At 36.9% G+C, this 14,149-nt stretch overlaps 1 protein-coding gene across 2 annotated transcripts in view; it reads left to right on the top strand.

Annotated features, from left to right (window-relative positions):
- Positions 1-14,149, top strand: part of nbs (nibrin) — a 315,228-nt gene that overhangs the window by 90,457 nt on the left and 210,622 nt on the right. For both annotated transcript variants that reach the window (XM_090376897.1, XM_090376896.1), the window contains exon 8: positions 9,649-9,742. In XM_090376897.1, coding sequence (XP_090233023.1) covers positions 9,649-9,742 — 94 coding nt within the window. The remainder of the gene's footprint in view (positions 1-9,648; positions 9,743-14,149) is intronic.

Below are 14,149 nucleotides of genomic sequence, written 5' to 3'. Positions count from 1 at the left end.
ACCATCCTTTTATCTATTGTACTAACTTACCCTTAATACCATTCTGCTCCAATTTGTACAATAGTCTTCCATGAGCAACAACAATGTCAAAAGCTTTTCTGAAATCCAAATATATGATATCAAAATTATTTTTTGCATCCAGTTCCTTTGTAACCACATCATAATATCCTACCAAATTTGTCAGACAAGATTTTCCATTAACAAACCCATGCTGTGTCTGAAATATTGCTGCAGTCTTGTCTAGATGATCCTGCAATGCATCTTTAACCAGTGACTCCATTATTTTACCCAGAACAGAAGTTAAACTTCTGTTCCGGGTAAAATAATTCCCCCTCTTGCTTCCAAATCAGTTTGAACACGCACTGAAACCAGTCAACATTCTTTTACTGTCCAGCTTCAAACTCATAGGAGCAACTTTTCTTCTTCTTCATTTATTCATTCAACTTCTGTTTTCTGGAACAACCTCCCTTCATTCATATTTCTTGAAAATTACAGTCTACAGAAATTCAAGTGTAATGTCAACAAGTATCTTATTTTATCTTAACCTTCAACTCATGCATGATACTAACTACTATAGGTTCTAATACCTCTTGTGCTTGGGGTTCTCTAGAAAAAAAAAAAAAAAATTGTCATAAAGTATACAAGATACAGGGGTAACACTTGCCTCACTTTTCAACCTAGTCTAGAAGGTGCACACATTCTTCACACCTGTTCTTCCAGGTTGTGAAGGCAGCAGCAGCAATGCTTTCTTTCGAGGTATGTTTGGCCAACTTGTAAATGGCAGTTGTTTGATTGCAATGTTTTTGGCACAGTAGCAAATTTGGCCATGTTTAAGTATGGTATATAAAGATAATTATCTTTATATACCATACTTAAACACCAGAAGGATTCTCCCAGACCTATGTTCAGGGTCCTACTATAAGAACTGGAATAGCAACCCCCGAACTGCCTGAGCACTATCTTTTTGTCTTCTTCAGTATTCTTTATGCTTTACTACCCCCCCTGTATTTTTATTTCTCTTGGGCCATTAGTTTATTGAACGCAATATTCGAGATGCTCCTTTTCTGCCTTAAAACACTTTTCTCACCTATACAAAGTTTAGCAACTATTTACTGCTATTTTGCTAGCTTGTTATTCCTTTCTATTCTGGGATGCATTACTTCAAGTGTTTAACTCCTACCCAAATTTACATTCGTTATTTAATTTACCGCTTCTATAATTTAATTTAATTTGCTACTTATCTAACTTAATTTTATTTTTATTTTATTACTTCTCTAACTTAGCTTCCAACCTTTGATGCATGGAGTAGCTAGCTTAATTTAATTTAATTTTAATTACTTAATTTTTCCGATTTCTTACACTTGGGGTCACCACCTTAAACCATATATACTTTAGCTCACCTTTAGTTGAACGCCACCTTAAACCATATATACTTTAGCTCACCTTTAATTGAACGCCACCTTAAACCATATATACTTTAGCTCACCTTTGGTTGAACGCCACCTTAAACCGTATATACTTTAGTTGAAACTTTTTACCACACCACAGGAGTGCAGATCGCCATGACTTACATGACCCTAGTAAGTAGTAGTAGTAGTGGCATGTGATGCAAGAAAGCAAATGTATGAGCTTATGCAGCATCAGCCAAAAAAAAAAAAAAAAAAAATCACACCATTCCCTCCAAATGCCTGTCCAGTTCCTCCTTAAATTTATTCAACCTATCAACTTCCACAACGACAGATGGAAGTTTGTTCCAGCAATTAACCACCCGCTGGCTAAAGGAAAATTTCTGCACATCTATTCTACATCTGTCCTTTCTTAATTTGAATTTATGCCCCCTTAGATTCGTAATCTGAACAAGTGGAAGGATCCCATCAGAATTCAGCGTGCTCAACCCATTCAAGGCCTTATATACCTCAATCAGATCACCGCGCAGGTGCCTAGTCTCCAGCCACTGCAATTTGCAGAACTTAAGCCTCTCTTGGTAAGAGGATCTCTTCATTCCCCTCACCAATCTTGTTGCCCTTCTCTGTACACGCTCAAGTAAATCTACATCCTTCCTAAAATGAGGCCTCCAGACCTGTACGCAGTACTCAAGTCGTGGCCTGACCATTGCCTTATACAGAGGGATAATCACCTCCTTTTCCCTGCTAGCAAAATTCCTATATATCATTGACAAAACCCCATGACCTGCCCTGGCAGCCTGTCTGCATTGCTCAGAAAACTTCATATCTGCCTGCACAATTACTCCCAGGTCTTTTTCATTTTCTACCACCTTAAGTGTAGTACCACACAGTCGGTACGTTTCTCTGGGGTTACTTCTACCCATATGTAGTACTTTGCATTTGTCAAGGTTAAACTTCAGTTGCCACTTCTTAGCCCATCTGTCCAAATTATCTAGATCCTGTTGCAGTAGCACACTGCCATTAATGTCATTTAACAACTCTGCCAACCTTTGTATCATCTGCAAACTTCGACATTAAGCCTGATATACCTTCATCAATATCATTGATAAATATACAAAACAACAGTGGACCTAACACCGAACCCTGTGGGACTCCACTAATAACATTAGTCCAAGAAGAGCAGCACCCATTGATTACCACCCTCTGTCTTCTAGCACTTAACCATCCTTTTATCCATTGTAGCAACTTACCCTTAATACCATTCTGCTCCAATTTGTACAATAGTCTTCCATGCACAACAGTGTCAAAAGCTTTCCTGAAATCCAAATATATGATATCAAAATTATTTTTCGCATCCAGTTCCTTTGTAACCACATCATAATATCCTATCAAATTTGTCAGACAAGACTTTCCCTTAACAAAACCATGCTGTGTCTGAATTATTGCTGCAGTCTTGTCTAGATGATCCTGCAATGCATCTTTAACCAGTGACTCCATTATTTTACCCGGAACAGAAGTTAAATTAACTGGTCTGTATTTACTCGTGTCACCCTTCGATCCCCCTTTGTGAATTGGGGATACATTTGAACATCTCCAGTCCGTGAGAACCTCCCCTGAGTCCAAGGATGCTCTCATAATTATGGCTAAGGGTTTGCTTAGTTGCTTTGCCGCCTCCTTTAATATAACTGGATAGATCCCATCCACCCCAGGTGCTTTTCTTATGTTTAACTTCAACAATTTCTCCTCCACTTTGCTTTCAGTTATTACAAAATCATTAAGTATCTTGCTACGATTTGATAACCTTCTGCCATTTTCAAACCTTAATAATTCCTCACGTGTGAATGTAGATGCAAAATACTCATTCAGTTTGTTTGCTATCTGTGCAGGATCATCAACAGTCGAACCATCGATGTCAAGTGGACCAATCAGATTCATCCCCTTCCTTTTAGAGTTTATATAAGTAAAGAAATCCTTGCTGTTTTTCGTAGCATCTTTTGCCAAGGATTTCTCGTAATCTGCCTTCGCCTGCCGAACCTCCTTTGTGACCTGATTACAGATTAACTTATATCTGCCATAGGCTTCTGAGTCGCTTGATAATTTATATGCATCCCATGCATTTTTCTTCTCTGTAACGAGTCTCATTAGTTCATTTGACAACCATTTAGGCCTAAACCTTGAACAATATTTCTTAATAGGTATGAACCTTTTAGTAGCTTCCATGATTAATTCCTTGAATGCTTCCCACTTAGAATTTACTGTTGGTAACATCGTCAGTTGATCCCACTGTACAGAATTTAAAAACTGTCGGAGACCACTGTACTCGCCTTTACGGAAGCAAAAACCCTTTCCTTTACCCCTGATGGTAATTAAATCTTTAAGTAAATCTCACGTCAGTACACTGTGATCACTGCCACCTAGTGGTTCTTTTATCTGCAAATTCCTAATACATGAATGATCACTACTGATAACCAGATCAAGAGTATTACTTTCTCTGGTTGCCTCTCGAACATGCTGCTGCAGAAAACAATCATCCAATAAATCCACAAAAGTCTGACTAGTGTGTGAGTGCCCAACCCACAAGTTCCAGTCAATATCCTATTAAAGTTATCCTATTTCTTTTTTACTCTTTTTAATCTTTACTTTCAGCCTCTGTTGGGTCAGCCATGAAATATATGCATGCCTTATGATTTAAAATTAAATTTTAACCCTAATATACTCTACCGACTTTTCATGTATACCACTTGCTGCTTATATTTCATGTCAGAAACAGAGGCTTTACTTACTTATTGCCGTTTCCTCCTTTGATTTCGGCGGCTGGCTCCCGATGAAGGCGCTGAAGTCACAGGATGAATGACATTAAGTAATTCTTATTACTTCTTTTTACCTTCGCTCTCTTCTTTGTTCTCCGTGGTTGCAATTTCTGTTCTGTTAGCCCTTTGCCCTTCATAATGACGAGTGCAGTAATGTTGCAACTACTTTGCCTTTCTCTACTTACAAACTTATGTAGCCATTATGGTCGTCGGGTACTTTCTGCATAATTATAGCAGTGTCTCTAGTCCATAACCTATTATTAATAATATTTTAAACTGTTGCTTTCTTATATAATATATATATATATATATATATATATAGGGACAAGAATGTGCAGACTGAAAGTGTGTTTTTTTTGGGAAGTGCGGATGAGTGGGGAAACAGGCATTTTAAAGTTAAAAGTATAAGTGGAGTTGGCCATCAGTCGGTTGATCAGCATGTCTAGTAATATAATTGCTTGCTGTATTTCTGAAGATTAATTTGTGTAGGAAGCTACACATGTGTCTAGATCTGTCCTGCCTAGAATGAGCCAGATATGCAGGTGTGCAAGTCAAGAAATCTACGTGGAAAGAGTAGTAGCAGTAGCAGCAGTGGCATTTGATGCAAGAAAGCAAGTGTATGAGCTTATGCAGCATCAGCCAAAAAAAAAAAAAATATATTACACCATTCCCTCCAAATGCCTGTCCAGTTCCTCCTTAAATTTATATAACCTGTCAACTTCCACAACGACAGATGGACGTTTGTTCCAGCAATTAACCACCCTCTGGCTAAAGGCAAATTTCCGCATATCTAATCTACATCTGTCTTTTCTTAATTTGAATTTATGCCCCCTTAGGTTCGTAATCGGAACAAGTGGAAGGATCCCATCAGACTTGAGCGTGCTCAACCCATTCAAGGCCTTATACACCTCAATCAGATCACCGCGCAGGTGCCTAGTCTCCAGCCACTGCAATTTGCAGAACTTAAGCCTCTCTTGGTAAGAGGATCCCTTCATTCCCCTCACCAATCTTGTTGCCCTTCTCTTTACACGCTCAAGTAAATCTACATCCTTCCTAAAATGAAGCCTCCAGACCTGTACGCAGTACTCAAGTCGTGGCCTGACCATTTCCTTATACAGAGGGACAATCACCTCCTTTTCCCTGCTAGCAAAATTCCTATATATCATTGACAAAACCCCATGACCTGCCTGGCAGCCTGTCTGCATTGCTCAGAAAACTTCATATCTGACTGCACAATTACTCCCAGGTCTTTTTCATTTTCTACCACCTTAAGTGTAGTACCACACAGTTGGTACGTTTCTCTGGGGTTACTTCTACCCATATGCAGTTCTTTGCATTTATCAAGGTTAAACTTCAGTTGACACTTCTTAGCCCATCTGCCCAAATTATCTAGATCCTGTTGCAGTAGCACATTGACATTACTGTCATTAACAACCCTGATAACCTTTGTATCATCTGCAAACTTCGACATTAAGCCTGATATACCTTCATCAATATCATTGATAAATAAACAAAACAACAGTGGACCTAACACCGAACCCTGTGGGACTCCACTAATAACATTAGTCCAAGGAGAGCAGCACCCATTGATTACCACCCTCTGTCTTCTCCCACTTAACCATCCTTTTATCCATTGTAGCAACTTACCTTTAATACCATTCTGCTCCAATTTGTAGAATAGTCTTCCATGCGCAACAGTGTCAAAAGCTTTCCTGAAATCCAAATGTATGATATCAAAATTATTTTTTGCATCCAGTTCCTTTGTAACCACACCATAATATCCTATCAAATTTGTCAGACAAGACTTTCCCTTAACAAACCCATGCTGTGTCTGAATTATTGCTGCAGTCTTATCTAGATGATCCTGCAATGCATCTTTAACCAGTGACTCCATTATTTTACCCGGAACAGAAGTTAAACTAACTGGTCTGTAATTACTCGTGTCACCCTTCGATCCCCCTTTGTGAATTGGGGATACATTTGCACATCTCCAGTCCGTGGGAACCTTCCCTGAGTCCAAGGATGCTCTCATAATTATGGCTAAGGGTTTGCTTAGTTGCTCTGCCGCCTCCTTTAATATAACTGGATAGATCCCATCCACCCCAGGTGCTTTTCTTATGTTTAACTTCAACAATTTCTCCTCCACTTTGCTTTCAGTTATTACAAAATCATTAAGTATCCTGCTACAATTTGATAACCTTCTGCCATTTTCAAACCTTAATAATTCCTCATGTGTGAATGTAGATGCAAAATACTCATTCAGTTTGTTTGCTATCTGAGCAGGATCATCAACAGACGAACCATCGATGTCAAGTGGACCAATCAGATTCATCCCCTTCCTTTTAGAGTTTATATAAGTAAAGAAATCCTTGCTGTTTTTCTTAGCATCTTTTGCCAAGGATTTCTCATAATCTGCCTTCGCCTGCCTAACCTCCTTTGTCACCTGATTACAGACTAGCTTATATCTGCCATAGGCTTCTGAGTTGCTTGATAATTTATATGCATCCCATGCATTTTTCTTCTCTATTACGAGTCTCATTAGTTCATTAGATAACCATTTAGGCCTAAACCTTGAACAATATTTCTTAATAGGTATGAAACTTTTAGTAGCTTCCACGATTAATTCCTTGAAGTATTCCAATGCGGGTATTAAAAATTTTGTTTGATACGCTGTAAAGCACAAGAATGTCGAATAGGTAGGCTTGTGATTTAGGTATCCGCAATGTTGTTTTAAGATAGCAGATCAAAATGGAAACAGGTCTTTCAGATTAATTCCCGGACCTCTTTACAAATACTGAAATTTACTTTGGATCGCACTAATAAATACCAAAACGTTATTATGGAATATGGACATAAACACAACCATCTTGTGAACCAGCTTCTCCAGTTTTTAAAGATAAACTAAAATACAAAATACAGTTAAAATACTAGCTAAAAACTGGCGTTCCTGCTTTTCTAATAAGACAAAAATCTAATGTAACAGAATGTCGTTTTCATTTTGAAGGGCTACCTGCTTTCAGTGTAAAATCAGGATATCGAAACTGCGGTATAATCATTAATTGCAAAAGTAATTGGCATTGTTTAGTTACTCAAACACTTGTTCTAGAGATGTGCCAGTTCTAAACTAATTAAGAACTGTCACGAAGTCGAAACAGGAGAATTTTTAGGTAGCACGCAAAGAGCCAAAACAAAATTCGAACTATTGGTAAGATGTGTAGCTTTTTGAAAAAAATCAAGTAAAATGCATTTAGTCACTGTGACCTTTGAGTATTCAAGCAAATTAAAGTAGCAATTAATGAAGGTTAATCTTAGACTGTTTGTTCTCTTCTCGCTTGTACCCGAATTCCCAACCACTACCTCCAATTATCTTGACTGTGGAAACTTTTACACCAAGGGCCACTAAAGAAAATCAATTAGAGAAGGGAATGCCCAGTTCAAGAGCCTAGAAGAAGAGATAGACCTCCATGGGGGGGGATGGAAACAGATATGGGAAGACTGTCTGCTACGGAGCAGGAGAAAGAGTGAAATATGAATTGGAAGTAGCTGCCTGTTCGGAACATGTGTTCCAGTTTTGTTGAACCCCAAACTTCAAAGTCTATAAGTTGAACTCTGTGAGATGTTGATTGATAGTTTCTTTCAAAGAAAATTTTTTGTAATGCACAATTATGTTATTAAGTTGGCATATAGATTAAGTTAAAAACCATGAAATGATGCATGGGATACTTACAAGGGTAAAGAAGAAGAAAAAAAAAAAGGGAATTAATAATGACATTAATCAGAAGTGTAGTAGAAAGAGAAAATGGTAATATATATAATTTTATAGATGATGTGTTAACATATAAAATTCTATGCAATGAGTTAATGTGTGAAAAGAAAGTTATTTTGTTGTGAAACCTTGAGAGAAAAGAGGAACCCTGCCCTGTATCAGAAAAGAAAGTAACAAATATGCTTGTGAGTGAGCTTGTTGTGGCTACTACTGATGTAAGGTGATAAGTAGAAATTGATTTGATAGAAATAGGTGATTTGTAGTAAACATACTGATGTAAGGTGATATGTGCAAAAATCTTTAAAGATGGAGAAGAACATCTACCTAAGTAATAGTTATAAATTATTGATTAGTGTGAGAGATTACCTATAAGGAAAAAAAAGGAAAAGGGAGAGAAAAAGAGAGAAAGAAGGAAGGGATGTGTTAGCATAACCAAACTAGGATAACTTGATTACAAATTTGTATGAACACTAATACTTATATGAAAAACACCAATAATCGGTAACAATCTACAATTAAACGAATATATATATATATGTATATAAAGAATATATATGAGAAAAGTTGATACATACATGTGAGATGGTAAAAATTATCGTATAATAGTTCTTATATGTAAATTCAAATTTGGAATCTGTATGTATATATATGTAAATTTTTTTTAGAGCCTCATTAAAATTTGTTATTTATGTGTAAATTTTGTGTATTCTTCATACTCTGCTAACTTACCACTTTATAAATCCTAGAATTTGGAATTTTCTGAAACCAGCAACCAGAGTGTGCGGTTTGTGTGTGACCGGGACTTCAGTAGGGTGGAAGTCAATTATTTTAAAGAAATAATAAATAAATAGAATATACGTGGATGAACGACCAAAATTGTTGAGCCAGCCAGGAATGGTACAACAATTGGCATATAGCCAGCCAGTTAAATAAAATAAATTAAATAAAAAATAAACAGGCAACCACACAATCAGTATAGACAGGTGACAAGGAAGTCCCTATTGATGATTTATCAAAAATTTGCTTGTAGAGACAGAAGGTCATAATCCCACTATATAGTGGATGTCAGATGAACTAATGAGACTTGTGGCAGAGAAGAAAAATGCATGGGATGCATATAAATTATCAGGCGACACAGAAGCCTATGGCAGGTATAAGCTAATCTGTAATCAAGTCACGAAGGAGGTTAGGCAAGCGAAGTCAGATTATGAGAAATAATTGGCAAAGGATGCAAAGAAAATCAGCAAAGACCACTTTACTTATGTTAACTCTAGAAGGAAGGGGATGAATCAGATTGGTCTACTTGATGTCGATGGCTTGACTGTTGATGATCCTGCTCAGATAGCTGACAAACTGAATGAGTATTTTGTCTACTTTCACACATGAGAAATATTGTAGGGAAGTGGAGGACGGAAGACATACCAAACAAGTTTATCCTGTTTAGTATTACTACAGTTCATTTCAATAATCCCAGTAGATGTAATGCTTTCTTGCCAACATTTTATGAATTCAAAAAATAATAATAAAAATAATAAAAAAAAAGAATAATAATGACTGAAATGTATGAACACTGGAAAAAAATGATAATTTTTTGGTTTCTAGCCCCTGAGTTATACTCTTATAAATGTATATTTTATACACTCACTTGTATTGTTTCTTATTTTAGCTGCTGCATCTTTATTTGGAGGAAGTAAATTAATGTCACAGACCCTTTCGCAGCAGGAGATATTTGCATCTGAAACTCAGTTGACAAATAAAAGGTGAAATATTGAATTATTCTCAGTATATTTATATAGTTTTAGTATCTTTTTTTTGAGTAGTTATATATAAAAATCAGTTTTAAAAGAGATAATTTTCATATATTATAAATATACTACAGTAGAAATTTGCTTAACCATTTGCCTGATTAACTGGCACTTCCCCACCTTTCCATTAAAAATGTTTTCCGACAGCCAGTATGCTTATGGGTAGTGTAGTGAAATGCCTGCGTGTTCAGTTGTATGCTTCTTGAGAGGTTAGTTTTGTGTTTGTCCCAAACTATGTTTGCCACAGTAAAATTATCTGTTATTGTAATTTCAGTGCATAATTAAATATTCTGTAAATTAATGAAATACGGGGGAGAACAGAAAGTTTTTTTTTTCTATGAAAAACTAAGTTGGATGCGCTCTCTCTCTCTCTCTCTCTCTCTCTCTCTCTCTCTCTCTGTGTGTGTGTGTGTGTGTGTGTGTGTGTGTGTGTGTGTGTGTGTGTGTGTGTGTGTGTGTGTGTGTGTGTGTGTGTGTGTGTGTGTGTGTTAAGTGGCAGAGCAACTGTGGCATTGTGTGTGTTTTCTGTGGTTGATTTGTTTGTTTGATAAAACACCTGAGCTTCTGGGTGATTAACCCATGCAATCCTTGCCTGAGACTGACTCAACCATATTGTGAAAAAAAGTCTATAAAAAATTCTTTGTGTCATTAGCAGGATTTGAACCTATGCCTTTTCCACCCAGTATAGGGTGGATGGTGATTAAATTTCTGTTGAATTAGGTAGGCAAGACAACTGTAGAAGACCGGGAAAATAAATCATAAAAAATCTGGAGGGATTTTAGGCTCTTTTTGTTTCACAAGGGACATTAAATTTTCACTGCACTTTAAAGAAACTGAAATTCAAGATAGAACATTTGGCGCCATTCTTGCATAAATCACAACTGCATTACAGTTGTGGTTTATGCAAGAATGGCACCAAACTCCAATCAATCACTAGATTCATAAAAGCTTCATCAAAGAAAAGGCCTTGGTCTTCCATCAAAAGATTGATGTATGGTGCAGAAAGTTTTATAGCAAACGACAGATGCCTTGGATGTTAAAAAAAAATTCCATATGTATTGTCCATTGATCAGCCTGCTGCTCAGAAATTTATAGATTTGAGACCATTTATCAATGGAGAAGAATTTATTGGAGAACAACTGTACAGTATGGATGAAACGGGTCTAAATTATAAGATGTTTCTTGAAAAAACAGCAAACTGGTAAAAAAAAAAAAAAAAAAAAAAAAAAACAATTTATATTTATAATTTTTAAAAACTACAGGATTGGCTGATTTATAGTAGTAGTAGTGGCATGTGATGCAAGAAAGCAAGTGCCAAAAAAAAAAAAAAAATCACACCATTCCCTCCAAATGCCTGTCCAGTTCCTCCTTAAATTTATTTAACCTATCAACTTCCACAACGACAGATGGAAGTTTGTTCCATCAGTTAACCACCCGCCGGCTAAAGGCAAATTTCCGCACATCTATTCTACATCTGTCTTTTCTTAATTTGAATTTATGCGCCCTTAGGTTCGTAATCTGAACGTGAAAGTATCCCATCAGAATTCAAGGCCTTATACACCTTAATCAGATCACCGTGCAGGTGCCTAGTCTCCAGCCACTGCAATTTGCAGAACTTAAGCCTCTCTTGGTAAGAGGATCCCTTTATTCCCCTCACCAATCTTGTTGCCCTTCTCTGTACACGCTCAAGAAAATCTACATCCTCCCTAAAATGAGGCCTCCAGACCTGTACGCAGTACTCAAGGCGTGGCCTGACCATTGCCTTATACAGAGGGACAATCACCTCCTTTTCCCTGCTAGCAAAATTCCTATATATCATTGACAAAACCCCATGACCTGCCCTGGCAGCCTGTCTGCATTGGTCAGAAAACTTCATATCTGACTGCACAATTACTCCCAGGTCATTTTCATTTTCTACCACACAGTTGGTACGTTTCTCTGGGGTTACTTCTACCCATATGCAGTACTTTGCATTTGTCAAGGTTAAACTTCAGTTGCCACTTCTTAGCCCATCTGCCCAAATTATCTAGATCCTGTTGCATTAGCACACTGCCATTACTGTCATTAACAACCCTACCAACCTTTGTATCATCTGCAAACTTCGACACTAAGCCTGATAAACCTTCATCAATATCGTTGATAAATATAACCCTCCTTCACATCCAAGTTGTGAGGAACTCAAAGAAAGGGACATAAAGACAATGTTTTCAGCACTAAATATATAACCCAGCCTATAGATCAGGAGTAGAGAATGTTAAAGAGATGACATAAGTGAGAGTTTTTAAGTTAAATTTTTGAAAAAAATTGAAGATAAAAATATGGTTGATAAAAATATTGTTAAAAGTCATCAACATTAAGAATGTGTTTACAATATAGCGCCAGCATGAAACAAAATTCCAAGTTTCATCACTTCTTGTGTCATTTTAAGCCCTGTTTGATCTAAAACAGAGGTTCTTAACCAAGAGACCTGTCTCCCTGGGGGGGGGAAGCATGGATCCAGGGAAGGTGAGAAATTCTCCCAGAATTGAGTTTTCTCTTTAGGTGGTGAGATGGTAAGGAAAAATTGGAAGGGAGGCTACTACAGAAAGGTTAAGAACCCTTGGTCTAAAACCATATGCTGTGCAAGAAAGCATAGTAAATTGTGTGGGAAGTACTAATGTTGGCTACAGTTTTGGATACTATGGTGTCTAATTTATTCAAACTGCCTTTGTTCAATAGTGCACAATAAAAACATCTATATCAAAAGCTCTCCAAGCTTACATAAGTACTACTTGCAGTTTTTATAGCACTTTTTTTTCGCTTCTTTGTGGTTTGGAAGACATCTAGCTGTCTAATATCTTCTAAATCCTGTCGATTAGTTTGAGAAGCTGTGACCTGTGCTATGAAAAATCTCAATCACAGTATTTGCCAGGTTACAAACTGAAGAACAAAAAGAGTATTATCTAGGGTAAAAAATTATTTAGCAGAATAGCAAAAGCTGTGCTGCTAAATCTTAGATTATGTGAGAGTACATTATTCAGGGACATCTACCCCTAGCTAATGCACTCTTGTTGCAAGTCCCAGATTGAAGTAATTCTCAGACAAAATTATTGTGAAGAAAATAACTTAAAACAATTAATAAATTTTATTTGTTTATTAATTATGTTCTAAATGCTTTTATTGATCTGGGGGTCATTGTCAGAATTTAGGAGTTATTGAAATGCTATAGTCTTTGGTGTTTTTGTTTACTGAAGCTTTATAGTCCTTGCTGAGATGAGGCCAACATGGACATTTTTGTGCTTATATTTTTATTATTTTTTTAGATTGTATTTTATTTTACAAATTTCACACCCTCCAAAGTTCAAGCTGCAGAGGACACAAGATAGGTAGTCTCAGAATGCCTTGTGCACTTTTGAAAGTACTTTCCAAAATATTCCTTCTATTAGGGAGGACACTCTGGTTGCGGAAGAGAACAGTTGGTGAATTTTTTGGCTGCTGTAAAGGAATAAGTATTTAGATAGTTTTACCGTACTCTTCATTAATTAACATACTACATTGTGTTTTACAAAGATATTAAATAGGTTTAGTAGCATTCGTTAGCTTCTTATTTTGAATTTAACTAGTGATTTTTGGAAGTTACGACTCCCAGTGCGGGTGCCAATACTGTTGAACTAGCTGCCATATTGTAATCGATAAGAAATGAAAATATCTCGAATGTATATATCTCAAACTGATAGCGTAAGGTATAATGTAAAACTAGACAACGTAATATGAAGCATTGTATTAGGAATCGGTTAGTTTAGTAAAGTATTATCAATTAATCAAAAATATTTATTAATCTTATTAAATTCCATTGTTAATTAAACTGAATTTAAATGTAAATCATGACCCAGACTAGAGCTGCGAAGCAAAGATCACAGACTAGCGAGAGTGCTGTGACTCGGGGGAGAAACGAAGTGGGTGATTCTCCAATGTATCACAGTCTCAAAAAATGTGCAAAATGGGAAATTTTTACTGAACTTTCTAAAACAGGACATGATCTAGCCAAGGAGGATGTCTTTGTGTGTGCTAGATGCCTAGAGTGTCAAGAAATTAGGCTCCAACTCAGCATTCTGATGGGCGTCTATGAGAGCTTGACATGTAGGGTAAATGCCCTAGAAGAAATTAATATGAGGGGCCCATCAAGTTCTCAGCTGCCCAGCTCAATGGCAGAGCTGACTCCTGTGAATCAGGCAACACAGAGGCAATCTCCAAGGCAGAAAGCACTGGTCCCAAAGGAACTAGTTATTGTTGGTGACTCTATTGTCAGGGAGACGGGGAATACGTTATGCAAGAAGGACAGGTGGAACAGGACCAGAGTATGTCTGCCAGGGCAAAAGTTGA

Source organism: Mastigoproctus giganteus, chromosome 7, assembly GCF_048544385.1.
Source record: "Mastigoproctus giganteus isolate SK-2022 chromosome 7, ASM4854438v1, whole genome shotgun sequence".
NCBI lineage: Eukaryota > Metazoa > Arthropoda > Arachnida > Uropygi > Thelyphonidae > Mastigoproctus > Mastigoproctus giganteus.
The sequence above is the reverse complement of the archived record's forward strand: the minus strand, read 5'-3'. Positions and strand labels throughout refer to the sequence as shown.